This window comes from Convolutriloba macropyga, chromosome 10 (genome assembly GCF_964194025.1).
Source record: "Convolutriloba macropyga chromosome 10, txConMacr16.3, whole genome shotgun sequence".
Classification (NCBI taxonomy): Eukaryota; Metazoa; Xenacoelomorpha; order Acoela; family Convolutidae; genus Convolutriloba; species Convolutriloba macropyga.
The window spans coordinates 11,863,439-11,878,465 of record NC_134477.1 but is presented as its reverse complement, the minus strand read 5'-3'; the positions used below and the strand labels follow the sequence as shown (position 1 = coordinate 11,878,465).

General features: G+C 33.9%; 1 protein-coding gene across 1 annotated transcript; it reads left to right on the top strand.

Annotated features, from left to right (window-relative positions):
• The first annotated feature begins 164 nt into the window (after positions 1–164).
• On the top strand, positions 165–2,875 carry LOC142348775 (uncharacterized). The gene is made up of 3 exons (XM_075400272.1): positions 165–341; positions 2,240–2,358; positions 2,625–2,875. Exons 1-3 carry the CDS (start codon positions 306–308, stop codon positions 2,812–2,814), a joined length of 345 nt encoding a protein of 114 aa, XP_075256387.1. The 5' UTR covers positions 165–305; the 3' UTR covers positions 2,815–2,875.
• Positions 2,876–15,027: the final 12,152 nt, after the last annotated feature.

Below are 15,027 nucleotides of genomic sequence, written 5' to 3'. Positions count from 1 at the left end.
CTGTCTTGAGTAACCAAGTTAATTTTTATGATAGGAAAAATACCTAAATATAAATCTTCTCTTCAACTATGGCAGCCATTAATCGTCAGTGGACTGCTGGCTTGTTCTTCTGTTGTGAGAATGTGCACAGTTGTTTTTCAACCCTGCTTTTACCCTGTTATACTGCTTATCAAATTGGGTTGCGCATTGGCTTCAGGAAGCTTGGAATTTTATCTCTAATTAGTATTTGTGTCTTCATTGCAGTTTCTATAGTGTTTGAATATGTGTTTGAAAATTATCGAGAGCTGAATAATGACATTGCCTTTATGGAGCAGAATTTTGACAGATTCAGAAATTTTAAGGTTGGTTTTCGTTTGAAAAAAGATTGTAGTTGAGAATTATTGAGTTAACATTAAGCAAGATAGTCTTATCGAGCAGAAAATAACATGCGCCGTCTTAGCTAGAATAAGCGTAAATGAACCGATTGTGGGTCAAAAGCCTTCATTATGGTTTACTTGCGGGAGATGAGGCATGTGCTTAGCCTGCAGTCTGGCCTTAAAATCTGGTAATTTTTGTCCGCCTAGATTTTTCCCTAATTGGGAAGTGCCAAAGTTGGTTATTTCCATACGTGGTTTTTGTATTATATGTGATGAACCTCAAACTGAAAATTAGCGACTCATTTGACCCAGTTGAGATGATATTTTCGGAATTTACAATTTATAAACAATCAACGCCTTAGTATGTGAAAGTGGTACGATTTGAAACAAATTGCGGTACTAAGCTTTGAAAATAAATTGCTTGGCCTTCACTTAGCCCGGATTTTTTTCACCGCGGAGTGAAAGCAGTAAAATTTTCTGTGTTATCAGAATTTTAAGTGTTATCAGAAAGAACTGATAAAATAGTGCTCTTTAAAAAGTTAATTTCCTTAAACTTATTCGCGACAACAAATTGAAAAAAAGTAATAATTTTGTAAGAATTCCGCTGCAAAAGAGTACAAATTTAAATGCAAAAAAAAATTTAACCTCGTGCATGCAAACTCACCGCATTTCTTAAATGATATAAGGATTTGATACATCTAAGGCAACGCAATAATGTGGCAATTTTTGAGAGCCGATACAAGAGCACATTTTAATACAGCCCAAAATATCTAAAAACTTTTTTGTTTAGTACCCATTTTTGATTGCCGAAGCAGCAGCAAAATTTGATAGTTGTGACAATGTAGAGAAAAAATCGTCAAACTAAGACAGACTCTAGGTGGGCTACTTTCACAGCCTCAAAGGTAAAAGAGCTAGGGCTACTTATTTCTGCGCGCGAAGTAGACTTACTTAAGTCTATCTGACTAATCGACTCGGAAGAACACTAAACATAAACTCCAATTATAACGGTAGTAAGTTTGTACAACACTGGTTTCACTAACATATACATAGTGCATCTATCTAATAGACTGATTGGAATAATGCAAGCACTCGCTTTTAAAAAAATGAAGTCTTCTCGGTCTGTGATTGGTGGGGAATGTTGGAAAACACACTTTCTGGATTTTCATCTGCTGCAAAACTAACAACATCTAATAGCAGGCAACATTACTACGCTAAATTGATCATATATTTGGTTGCTATGTAACCATATCAAGTCTCATAGCCCGCAATTGGAATTGTTTGTTTGATACTTATCTTGCTTCGTCTTTCTTTAGCTAACAAGTTAATACAAAAACGGTGACATTCCAGTTTTCGATTGTGATTAATCTAAGATTTTTGCCCCAGTATCGCTGTTAAAAAACTGACTAGCTAAAAAGTTTAGAGAGTAATAGTTAAATATATTTTAGGCGCCATATATTAATTCCACCATAATTCTGCATCACCCATTTAAAACAAAATGCGGAAGCCATTATAAATCTTTTGATCTGGCGCAAACTGTGTGATCAATTTTTGCTAAGCATAAAATTTTTGGTTATAGTTTTTTTTATTTCACTGCTGAAAAGCGCAATTCACCGCATAACATTTCACCGACACCGCAATTCTGAGGTTTCGTAGTGGTTTTTTGCCGATGACACCTCAACTCTGATAAATATATCTATAACGCTCAGATAATTCATGATCAATTGCGTTTTTTGTCACATTTTTCATGAACTTTACAAAAGTCCACACTTTCAGTGTTCTGAAAATTTTTTCTTCTTTCTCTTTCTTTTTCCTGGGTCTAACGGCTAGAATTTTTAGCTCCTCGAGAAAAAATAATTTTGACCATGATTTTCTGCATGCTTCAGGATTTATACAATGCAAAGGTTGTGGAGAAAGACAAGTACCTGAGGTACACCCTGGTGTTCCTCACAGTTTGCATAGCCACAGCAGTTGTCACCTTAATTTGTCTTCTCATTTTTAGAAAGTTAGTTATATTGAGGTTTAGTTATAGCCATTTTATGTTAAACTTTCTTTTCAACTGGCAAGCTTGGAAGGAGGGTTGATTATTAATTGATCCGAACAGCAGAGGGGAGAGATTAAGCTGTCTAGCAAAACAACAAATTGGAGAACCCGTGTAATAATGGATTGATGGTCTTTTCATAAAGTCAAGCTAGGGTGTTATTTTACTCACCGATCATAAAATTTTTCTCATTGAACAATGGCTATAGTAATTTCCTGCGCTGATTTCAGCAAAGTTCGCAGAAGATATGGAATCAGAGGTGACTGTGGTCACGATTGCCTAGTGATATCTTTCTGCACTCATTGTGCCCTCTGCCAGATGTACAACCAGTTAGACGAACCCAAAGCCAGCAGAGCAGCCAGCTCTCGGAAACTAGCCGGATACTCAATATTCAAAAATGATTTCGTACAAAGATATTAACAGATATGAACAGCCCCTAGTTGTTTATCATTAAACTTTTGTATTAATCACCTTCATAGCTAATTATTGTGCTATGGTCTTGGAATTGACTCTAAGACTTATTTCAAAAAATGAAAGATCAGCTAAAATTATCAATTAAAATTTCAAATTTCCCATAGACCTAATGGCACTCTAATGATTTTGCCGTCCTCTAGATGATATACTATTTGAATGAAACTAAAAAGATAGCTAATTTTGATCCGATTGGAACTCGACATTTGGTTGGGTAAAATGTTTAGCTTGCGTATTATAATCGGCGGGCTCCCATTTTTTTAATCCCAGTAAAATCTAGCGGAATTAGATTCCATAAACTCGTGATTAGTTAAAGTTCTCGTAGGTTTTCTCTAAATTCAAAGTTATATATCGAAAAGTTCATAATAATTTAAAAGCACAATATCCTTTAAACCTGGTGTATTTTCATTGAATATGGTACGAGTAATTTTGAAAAAAAATGTATTTTGTCAAAAATAGAATTTAATGTAGTATTCCTAATATAATAATTTACTAATTTCAAGCGTTATTTAAATTTTTTTTTCAAGAAGTACAACCAGCTTTTCAGCAGTAACGTGAGATGCTTGCGATATTGTAAACAAGAAAATTTATAAGAACATGTACATATGAAATTGTTAATGTTTTTTCCACTATCTGTGAGTTTAATTGTTTTAAATTATTCTTGTGGTTCTCTCGTAAAAATCAAAATCTTCTTGTCAAGATTGAGTTTTCAAATCTTTGTTTGAATTACTATTTTGAATTTCGTGGTGTAGTGGAGCATCTATGTTCAACCGTTTTCCTCAGAAATTAGGATAACTGTTGCTTGAGAAGTCATTTCTTTTGCTTAATTAGATAGTTGGGTCTAAGGTAATTAGAGAATTTTTTTAACGTTTCTCTAATTAGAGTCCAACTTCAATTCAACTTGTTGTAGCCATGGCCCCGTTGATATTTATCATCACTTAATAAAATATTAAAAAAAAAATTTGATTGGGGAAACTATAGGAAGAATTGAGCATGAGTTTTTTGGAAGGTCAACGTTGAGTTAAAAGCATAAAAATATCAGACCAAGAATAGAAAGCTGTGAAAACTGTTGGAGTTGTTAGTTTGTACTATTTGCACAAACGTTTTATAGGTTTCAAAGTCACAAAAAACGTTTCAAAGTCACAAAACGTTCATTTTGCGGTTTTTTACGGTTAAAAAATGGTGGAGTTAATTGGGACAGAAGTAGCTTGAAGTTCGTCACTTTTTTTAAAGGATAAACATAACCAATGTCCACGATTTTGAGCTTTCGTTTAGCCTAAAATTTTTGTTTCTTGAATTTAGTTATTAATTTTTAGGTGACACAAAAAAAGGCTTAATTGCTCTTGTAAGCAGTGATATGAGTAGCTGCTGAATGTCTTCGTATTCCAAAATTAGCTTTGCTAGGAACATTTCTGAACTTGATCATCAATAAGGCAGGCTTTCGTTTCGGTATAGTTGACAAACTGTTAACTACCAGGGTTGGTTAGCAACCGCGGGCAACAGTGACGGCCTGGACAAGTGTGACGTGAGGTGTGAACAAGCGTGATAAAATATTATCACGGTGTCTGTGGTCGCCCGAAAGCAGGTATAGTGGTCATTTGTGAAGGAAACATCCCAAATTGCAAAATTGAACTAAATTTGTTATTATGACAAATGTCTTCACACGATTACAACCCTAAATCAAAAATATGGTTGAGAAAAATAGTGAAAACTCGATTACAATTGGTCGAGCTCATGGCCTCTTGCCACACAATGTATTTTCACAAAGTTAAGTTGCACTTTAAAAATTAATATCTTTTAGATCAACAATCTGCTTTCTTAACTGAAGTCAACTTTTCTAGTCAATTTACACGGGCTTATAGGTTAAGCTAATAACATGATATAAATGGATTTCGTATCCACTTTTTATCATAGATTTTTAAAAAAATTTAACCAGGACAATTCAGTTTTACGTATTATGAATATATGAAAATTGCATTATATTTGCTACCACTTTTTTGCTCATTGTCTTTCTTCTACCCATCTAATTTAGCCAAAATATGTCAGAATATATCGATATTACTTCATGTCCATAAAATTTCGAACTCAACAACGCAAATATTCAACTTGATTCATTTCGTATCTAAGTTTTGGACTTTTTTTTCTATCAAATTGTTGGCATATTCTAAGGCTGTTCTCTTTTCGAAAATTATGAATGACATTTTCGCTGCAGTTCGTTGAAAATCATCAATTTTTATAACGTTTTGTACATTAGCGACGGCAATTGTCTGGAGTCACCCCATCAATCTCATCCGGAACACAAAAACGTCGATTGTCTGTGTAAGAAGACTTTGTTGCGTCTGATTTCTTATGGAATGTTTTTCAATGTACAATAATCTAGTTAAAATTCTTTTTTACTCAAATTATATACAATAGAATTTTGATGTTGAGCAAACGTTAACTCTGGCTCTCAATTTATTCTAAAAATTTTTAACTGAACTTTTTAATTGCTTTTGATTTTTGTCCAAAGGCTTCAAGTTTTATAAATTTTGTTTCTATCAGATCGATAATGTATACTGTTTTCAATATGGGATTTTTATGGATCCTTTTATGCATTTGGAAAATATATTTTCCTTGACAAACTGATTAACGGTGAAAATAGATTGATGTTTTGTATTTTAGTTTCTTTTCCGTCTTATTACTTAAATTTTTACTTCCAATGAAGAGACTAAGGTCGCCTCAATTGTTCAAAAACTTATTAACTTTTTTTAGCTGATTGACTTCTGAATATATTTGGAGAAAATTATTGAAAATCTTAGCTTATTTTTCAAAGCAAAACTCCAAATAAGCTCGCGTTTTAAAATTCGCGTTTATTAAATCTTTTTAAGATTTTTTGAAAAAAAAATTTTTTTATTTTTTTTCTTCATCATTCATTTGTAAAGAAGAAGAAGAATTGATTTCTCGCGAGATATATAATTACAGTGATACGCATATCAGCTAGAACATAGAGAGGACAGATAACGGAGCACTGATGCTCACTAAATTCTGCCCCTGGATACATCAAGCAACAAAAATAGGTACTTAGCAAGTAGAACAACAACATCCAAGACCACAAAGACATTAAGCGAAATATTTTTTATTGAATGAGATCATAATTTGGGAAATAGAGAAAGAAACACCAAGTAAAGCCACCAACAGTTGGATCAATATAGACCCAAATGCTGCCGCTTTGATACAAACTTAAACAAAAGTATATTTAACTAGTAAAAAACTATAGTTACAATTTTTCAAGATTTCCAAGTCCGAAAAGACACCTTTGCATTCATAACTTTCGCATTCTGACCTCAGAAATGAACCCTCGGCACTAGCAAAGCTAGTGCCGTGCCTTTTTTTGTTTGAGTTATGTTTTTTACAAATATTCGAAAATAAAATCAACAAATTCCCTATTTCCTGATATTTAGTTATCCCGTAATATATGGGCAAAACTTTGGAAGTTTTGATACTTTAAAGCTATTTATTGTCTAATAAAATCAAAATCAACTAATAAAATAAAGAGTTTGGCACCTCTATACAAAAAAGACTGTCGTTGCCATAAATAATTTTTTGATGGGATAATTAAAAGACACTTGTCTGTATTTCTTGTTGAACGTGTTTTAGACCTAAACTGATAAAGATTATTCAAGTAATCTCCAGAATGCAAACCGCCGGTTGATCTTAGCACAAACTCAAGCAGCTCATAAACATAAAGCTCCTACACTGTAAGAATACCATTTGATTTGAGTTGTTGGACACTTTCATCATTTTTCATGAATTAAATCAGTCAAATATTTTTCGTCTGCAAAATCAAAATAGGGCTCAAAAATATTTATGATGTAGAACCGTAGATTAACAATCCATTTTGAATTGCTGGCTTAATTTTTGTCTGATAATTCCGGATCAACAGTTTTCTAGGAACAAAATGCCTTAATTTACTTACCATTCCACATTGTACTCGTAACTTTATAAGTACCGTAGCGCTATGATCAATGAACTTTAACCTATCTTCCAAAAACACACTTAAATACTTAGCAGTAGAAGACGGTTCAAGAATTAAAGCACTGTATTTGAGCACCTTAGTGGAACTGGAAGTTCTAGCAAAATTAACACAGACAGTTTTCTTATTATTAAGGGTTAGTTTGTTATTTACTAGTCATTCGCTTACGCTCTTTAGATCACTTTTGAGGAAGGTAAATCACAGGCCGCCCCACTTATATTTGTGTCATCAGCAAAAAGAAAAACCGCGCCGGCTTTACAACATTGGGGTAAATCTCTGATGTAAATGAGAAATAGAAGAGGTCCAGGAATTGAACCCTGAGGTACACCACAAGAAACTCTTTTGGATTTGGAAAGGACTTCATTTTATTGACACACTGTTGTCGATTCGACCGATAGCTTGTCATCCATTTCAGACAAAGACCATTTAAACCGTATTTAGCAAACTTACTCAGGAGAATTTTATGATCGATGGTATGGAATGCCTTTTGAATATCAAAGAAAACTGATTAAGACACTTTTTTAGGATTTGCAGACCTGATTTTTTCAACAAAAGAAGCAATAGCGTCAATAGTGTTATGCTTCTTACGAAAACCAAACTGGTTGACATAAATATATGTATATTTATATATATATATATATATATATACATATATATATATATATATATATATATATATATATATACATATATATATATATATATATATATATATATATATATATATATATATATATAGCCAGACTGTTCCAAATAACTGTAAATCATTTTGTGAACAAAATTTTTGAAGATTTTTCTCACTTTGATGAGCAACGATATTGGAAGGTAGTTCGAGCAACCAGACCTATCGCCAGATTTGAAAAGAGGATTTATTTTTGAGATTGATAAAACACCAGGGAAAAATCCGTTTAGGATCGACGCATTTATCACTTCTGTTAATTTAGACGCTATCACACTTCCAATTGCCTTAATCGCTTGGCTGCCGGCATCATCAAGTCCACAGGGACATTTGCTTTTCATTGAATCAATAGCCTGGAGATTTTCGGGTTCATTTGCGGGATAGCACCACACACTGCGATCACTTTCAATGAATTGTCATAAATGAGATGGTTGCAGGAGGGTTGCTTGAGTCATTTCGCCGATTGTGGCGAAGGACTCATTAAATGCATCCGCCACAACGTGCGGATTGGAGCTTTCAACTTCGTCTACGTTAACTGTTCCAGTTTGTTCCTTAGTCCATCCCTTGCCTTTCAGCTCATTTATAAGTTTAAATGTCTGTCTCGAGTCACCAATACATTTTCAAATTTTATAAAATAGAAACGTTTCTTAGCTACTTTAATCTCTTTTTCGACTTTGGCACAAAGGTGTTAGTTTTTACCCTTTTCCAGGTTAGTTTTTACCCTTTTCCAGGTTTTGTAAGCTTGATTGCGCTTAGCTAAAAAAATAATCATTCGGTGTGATAACCATGGAGGCTTTTTAGATCTGTTTCCACCTGTCTTAAGAGGAATCAATGGTGCGTAATTAGTTAATACCTCGAGGAACAAACTTTGAAACTCATCGAACATGTTGTTCACATCATTGTCAAACTCCAGTTTATCAAATTTTAATTCCAAATCCGCAGCTAAACTTTGTACTTGCAACTCGTTTCGGAGAAATGCTGTATCTCTGGTGAAGCCGTTTAAATCATGAGACATGTCAGATTCAACATGCACGTTGAGAACAATTGGGTACGGTGAGATCAGAAAAACAGTGACTTGAAAAAGTTTGACAATTATGATGAAAGTCGCATTTAACCAGATAATTGTCCAGCAATGATTCATTTCCATTTGAAAAATGCGTCGCATCAGAATTACCTAGTTCAAATCCATTTGAATTTATAACATCCAAGTATCTTTCCGTAATTGTTGCTTTTAAAAATGTCAATGTTCCACAAACAATCTTGTTGGAGTACTCCTGCAAAAATTTATTCAGATTATCCACGAATTGACGTTTAATATTTTCTAGGGGGGTTGTATAATATTAACACCACAAAGACGTTCCCATGAGTTTCAAATTTAACTAATAAGCTTTCACTTTTATCGCAACCCAAAATGTCGACAGTTTCGACATTTTCCCTACACTGGAGCACCACTGGAAGACCTTCTCCTCTTGAGCCCCGCGTTTTAGAAACAAGTGAGCAAAAACCCGACAATCTAAATGACGTACTATCATCATCATCAATTAACCAAGTTTCCGTTAAACATAAAGCCGAAAGTGGTTACTCGAGATTGCCTACTAGAAGTTCCAGTTCCTCTAAATGTTTAAGCAGACATCTGACATTTAAAGTTAGATAATTGATGCTACTAGGAAATTGAAACTTGTTTGAATGTGCACGAGTTGGCTGCTTTTTTCTTGGTTGTAGAAATTAGCTCTCCGCGTCTTCCGGACTGTAGCCCAAAGCTATGCAGTTTCAATCCAAAAATCACTTATCAACAGACTTATGAATTTTGAACGGGGTTGCGTCAAATCATCGAAAAATTTGATGTTCTTCAAACTTCCAATCTCCATGAGATTTTTCTTCTTTTTTTACATCTCTACCTTCTTGATCCTTCTTGAAAACCTCGCAAAAATTGGTTTGTCTCCTCACCTGCTGGGTAATTGATGGGCAATTGAGATATCCGTTCATCAATACTAGCTCCAATCATCTTTCCCAAGTCCAAACTTTTTTTGGTAGATGTCTCTGCATCCTCGGCCAAGAATTCTCCATTGTCTTTTGTCCTTATCTCTTCTTTTATTCCAAAGATCTTGATATTCTTCTCTTGTCTGTTGTAGTTTTCGAGCAGTTCTGTCTCCGATAGAGTTTTGAGGTTCATCATCGCCTCACTTCATTATCTCACTTCTCAGTTCCGCCTTTAGTTCGTTTTTTTCAATCCGCCAAAGCATCTGATTCCATTTTTCTTATAGAGGGTTGAGTTTGATTCTTCAGTTCGGAAATTATTTGAGAAATTGCTTTTTTCACTGCAACTGATAGAAGTACTTCAAGTTTCTCTGACTCTTCATTCTGCAAGTTCTCTTCCAACGGAATCAATACTGAACATCCTCGCTTCTCAAGGGTCATTGTCTCTGATGGTGTCATGTCCAGATAGCGTAAATTTGGAAGTTGTTTTTGATTTTTCACTGCGTCGGCTTATTCAAGATTTTCTATGCCTCGCAGGCTCATCCCTGAAACTATTTAATAAGTTTATCACAACAACTAGGTTAGATTTGTCTCGTTAAACTGGTAGGGAATGAATTGTCTTAATTGGAGGGATTCCCTCTCCCACTCAACTTTTCAACTAAACAATAATCGGTATAACAGATTCTGCGAAAACAGAAATTCTATGGGTGTATTTTTTTTCAACTATGGTTTTTTGTGTTCCTGTTTTATTGAGGTCGATACACTGACACAATTGCAAATTAAGTTAAAAGTCACGATCAGAGCCCACTTTTGGATCGAAAATCAAATCCCTTGACAATAAGAGAGACCCTCGAAGTACGTGACAAGCATGCAGGGTACTGATGGCATTTTGTACACTTTTTGTTAATGACATTAACGTTTGATCAGTTTTAACGCTTCAAATCTGTCCTAATTTTTTTTAAAAAAATAGGGGATGACTCGGTACTAAAAGGATGTTTTCTGATATTTGATTAACTAAAAACTTGATGCATTAATGGTAAAAGACTCTTGATAACTACCAAAGATGAGAGCTTTGATCAGTAGTTTTCAGGAAAAAAATATACAAAAACAATAAATCCAACAAATGTTTTAAAACAAATCTGAAAAAAATAATCAGGTGACCATATTGGCCATGAAATATGAGTTGTGAGATTTTTTGAACCTAAATTTGAATTTGGCGATACTTTTTTTAGAGGGCAACAAAAAAATAATGCTATAAAAAGTTACTTTGAAATGAGTTGAACTTTTTTTTTACTAGATTTGACTAGGTAATAGCCGCAAAGCGATAGCTGGGGCTATTATTGGCCTTCTCTTGGTTTTCTATTTCGTCGTTCCTCCCGATTTTTGTTACGACCATATGACGTCACAGCCACTTTTAGTTCATTCGTTCATGCAATTTTAGGTGAACTGCATTTGTGACGTCATTTTCTGCTCTTAGTGGAGCGAGTTTTTTTTGTTCATGCGCGTGATTAAATTTTTGGTCACACTTGACTTACTTCACTCTCAAAAATGACCTCCTCACTTTCAAATTGACTTTTATTTACTTTATTTCAAAAAGATAAGGTCAAATGATTGTGTTTCATTCTATATGAAGGTTATTTGAGAGCAGCTAATAGAGGCAGCAAAAACGTATACAGATTTTAGTCAAAATATAACATATCAGCATTTTATAGTATTATAGTGAGCGACAGTCCCCCCCGGGGGAGGGGGGGTGAGGTCCTCATGTATTAAGATAGATTATAGCGTTGTTCCAGTAGATAGGGGCCTCTCACATGTATTAAGATAGGGCATAGGGTGCATGTATTAAGATTAGGAATAGAAACTACATGTTTTAAGATTACTTATAGCGGCCGTCATGTATTGAGATTAGTTACGGTCGCCACCATGTTTTAAGATTAGGAATAGCCGCCGCAACGTATTAAGATTAGGAATAGCCGCCACCACGTATTAAGATTAGGAATAGCCGCTGCCACGTATTAAGATTGGGAATAGCCGCCGCCACGTTTTAAGATTAGGAATAGCCGCCGGAACGTATTAAGATTAGCTAGGTCGGTAATAGTATATAGCGAGCATATGTGTCGGTATTTTAGGAAGGCATTCTGATTGGTCGAGAGGTATAGTGTAGTAAAAATTTTAGATGAACTTTTATTGAAAGGAGGTGTAAAAGTGAGTGTTTTTCGTGTTTGTTTATTTAGTAACAGATGTTGTCAGAGAATTGTTTACACACATTCCGATCACTCTCACTGTTTTGAACACTCTCTGTGGGGGGTCAACATTTTACCTCAGCATGTTGGTTGTGATTTGGAGAAACATGTATGGTTTTCACAAAAATTCCTAAAAAGGAAGACAAAAATATGTCTAGTTATACTTTTTACTTAAAAGGAAATCTAATCAGAAATATTTAATAGGGAAAACTTTTGAATCATTATAGAAAAAGAGTCTTTGTGTTTTGGCACGTCTGTGTTGCATTAGAGAGAAGTAGTGACGAAAATATTTTGAACGGGTGAAACATCGAATTTTCTTAATCCGCTGTTTCTTGAATTGATTCATTGTTCAAATGAGATTTTAAATTGGACATGACAATTTCATTGGTTTCCTTATTTGGAATTTGAATTCGTTTATAATAAATAATATGATTTCCTTAGTTGGAATTTGAGTTCATTTATAGTATATAAGTTAATTTCATTATTTGGAATTTTAGTTCTAAAAAAATTGATTTCCTTCTTTGAACATACTAAATAATTTTACAGAATGGCAGCAGTTATGTGCCAGGCTTTACCACAATTTTACAGACAATTTTGGGAAAAGGCGTTGTTTATATTTGTATATGTTAAAGACTATAGACCATAAATTCTTAAAAGTGAATATGTTTATGCTTCGCACAACAGTTTCTGTCCCCTGAAAACTTGTCGATATCACATTGTTCTCATATTTTCCTCCACCGAAATTTTGCTTCAAATACTGGAAGATCTCTCCTATTTATATCAGACAGTCGAATGTTTATGTACATTATATAAATATCAATTCTTTGGTAATGTTTTGGAAGAATCAGGACTTGTCTTTACTCAGTTAGACAGAGCAGTACAACACAACTATGAGAACAAATTTGTTGAGAAGTTACCTTATGTGTCCAAGAAAAGATTGAGTAGAGAGTTCAAGAGACATTTACTGCGAGCTGAACAAAGAAATGTAAGCACACAAACGATGGGATCTTCATTTCTATACAGAATTCAGTCTCTTAAAAACTCGAAATAAGAGAGTGAATTGATAAAAACTGTTGACTGTTTGTTAGACGGTCATGGCTAAATAGATTGACAGACTTTTTCTTAAATGTTTAAATTGATACCTTTAATCTGTTACATGTCGACTTTTGTAACAAATTATTCTTTTAAAAGTCGAGTTTCCTCACAAAAGTTTTGTTAAATGTTGGGTTTTGAAAAATTTATGTTAATAAAAGTCGAGTTTTCTCAACAAAATTTATGTTAAATGTCGAGTTTTCTTTGAATTTTTTTTGTTTAAATATCGAAAAATGGACTCCAATTGGATACAATAAAGCGCAACTTTTTTCCTGATTTTCATCAGTTTACGGTATAATTTAACGCAAAAAAAAGAAGAGAGTTATTATTTTTTAAAATGACAAGTTTTCATTTACTAAAACAACTCATAAATCGAGTTTTCATTCAGGTTTTTTTCTTAGAAATCAAATTTCTGCTTAGTTTTTCTCTTTAATTATCAAATTTTTGATCAATTATATTTGTCAAATGTCGAGTTTTGATAATGCTCTTTCTTTTAAATATCAAGTTTTGTAACAAAGTTTTTTTAAAAATCAAATTTTTATTTGATGATATCCTATTGAACTGATTTAGAAAAGAAAGCTCATAAAAGAAAGATTGTATTATAAAGAATGTTTAAATACATCACCTGGAAAATGTATATACCAACCTACAAAATAATCGCTAAGATCGAGTACAAATGAAGCTGGAAAATTATACAAACTCAAATCTATTCAAATAGAGTTCTGACAACAAGTTTTGAATCTCATTCCCAAAGGTCTAGAACGTTCAAATATTGCTGGCAGATCAGTTGGTTGAATGCTGATTGGAGTTGTTGAATTTTAGTCAGTCACTAAAATTGGATTGTGGACTGTTCCTTCATCTATGGAAGCTGTTGTCATTGATGGAGTAGTCGACATATCAGTAGAACCATAGTACTGTGCCGGATCAAAGTTCAGTTGTTCGTTTGCTGATCATGTGCTAGGATCAAAACTTTGCTCGCTCCCATCAACACCTGACACAGTTCGAAGCAATTTCCCTGACTCCTCCACTGAACTCAAAACTTGGTTTACATCCTGGCTAGAGAAACAAGAGTTAGGAATTTGTCCTTCTTCCTAAGGGAAAGCATATTTAATGATGCCAGCGACGTAGTTCGCTGGAAATTCTGTTCCAGCAACGTTAGGATAGTGGTGTCCAGTAATAACAGCAACTTCGTGTCCCATCGCTTGAGTTCCAGGCTGGTTCTCCGTAATTGGAACTTGATGATAGGTGTCGAACTGTTGTCGCTGGTGTTCAATAATATGCCACACAGTGATCGGTAAAGTGATAAAAATCTCAAATAATCCGTTTGCTAAGTCTCTAACACTTTTGCAGTCACCCCAGTGAAGCAAAATGAGTACAGATGATTGTCGGTTTGCTCAGTAAACTCCATTTTGTTCAGATGAAATGATAGAAGAGAGTTTTTCAGAAACGAAAGCAGTTTGTAACTGAACGTGTCGAAAACTGTCAAATAGAGAGTAAGTTAGAAAACAACAAGTTTCACTTTTTAGTAGGAAAAAAGAATTTCTAAGTTAGAAACAGATAAAAGTTAGAACTGAAGTAAATTCTGTTGATAAGAAGAATGTGAATGTAGGAACTCAATTGCAGGATTAAGTTTTGATAAATAGTTAGCAGAACGATGAGAAAGAGAGGTGAAATTAATTTTGAGGAAAAGAAAGAGAATGATATTGTCTATCTATGTCGCTCCTATTTATCGTAAATTCCGTCCAATAGTAACGAAGTAACCAAAGAAGGAAACATTTTGTAGAAAAAGTGACGTTAGTAACCAAAACAGGAATTGAAAGGTTTGTAACGTAACAAAATATGGAAGAGTTTGTTTTAAAAGTGATGCTCATATACGACACAGGAACCTCAATGCGTGAATGGAAACCAAATATGGTTTTTGACTAATACTTATAACACATGATATGATTAATTGTTTACTAAATATGGATAGCTGAGTGGGAACGAATTGACATAATTTACCAAAAAAGTCTAGCTCTGATAAATTTGTTCAACTTCGTTCCCACTCAGCTATCCATATTTAGTAAACAAGTAATCATATCATGTGTTACATGTATTAGTCAAAAACCATATTTGGTTTCTATTCACGCATTCAAGTTCCTGTGTCGTATATGAGCATC

Bases quoted from the DNA above. Each gene is read 5' to 3' on its own strand.
- LOC142348775 (XM_075400272.1), top strand. From the start codon at position 306: ATGGAGCAGAATTTTGACAGATTCAGAAATTTTAAG. The intron at 342-2,239 runs GTTGGTTTTCGT...TGCATGCTTCAG, and splicing joins ACAGATTCAGAAATTTTAAG to GATTTATACAATGCAAAGGT. The intron at 2,359-2,624 runs GTTAGTTATATT...CGCTGATTTCAG, and splicing joins TGTCTTCTCATTTTTAGAAA to CAAAGTTCGCAGAAGATATG.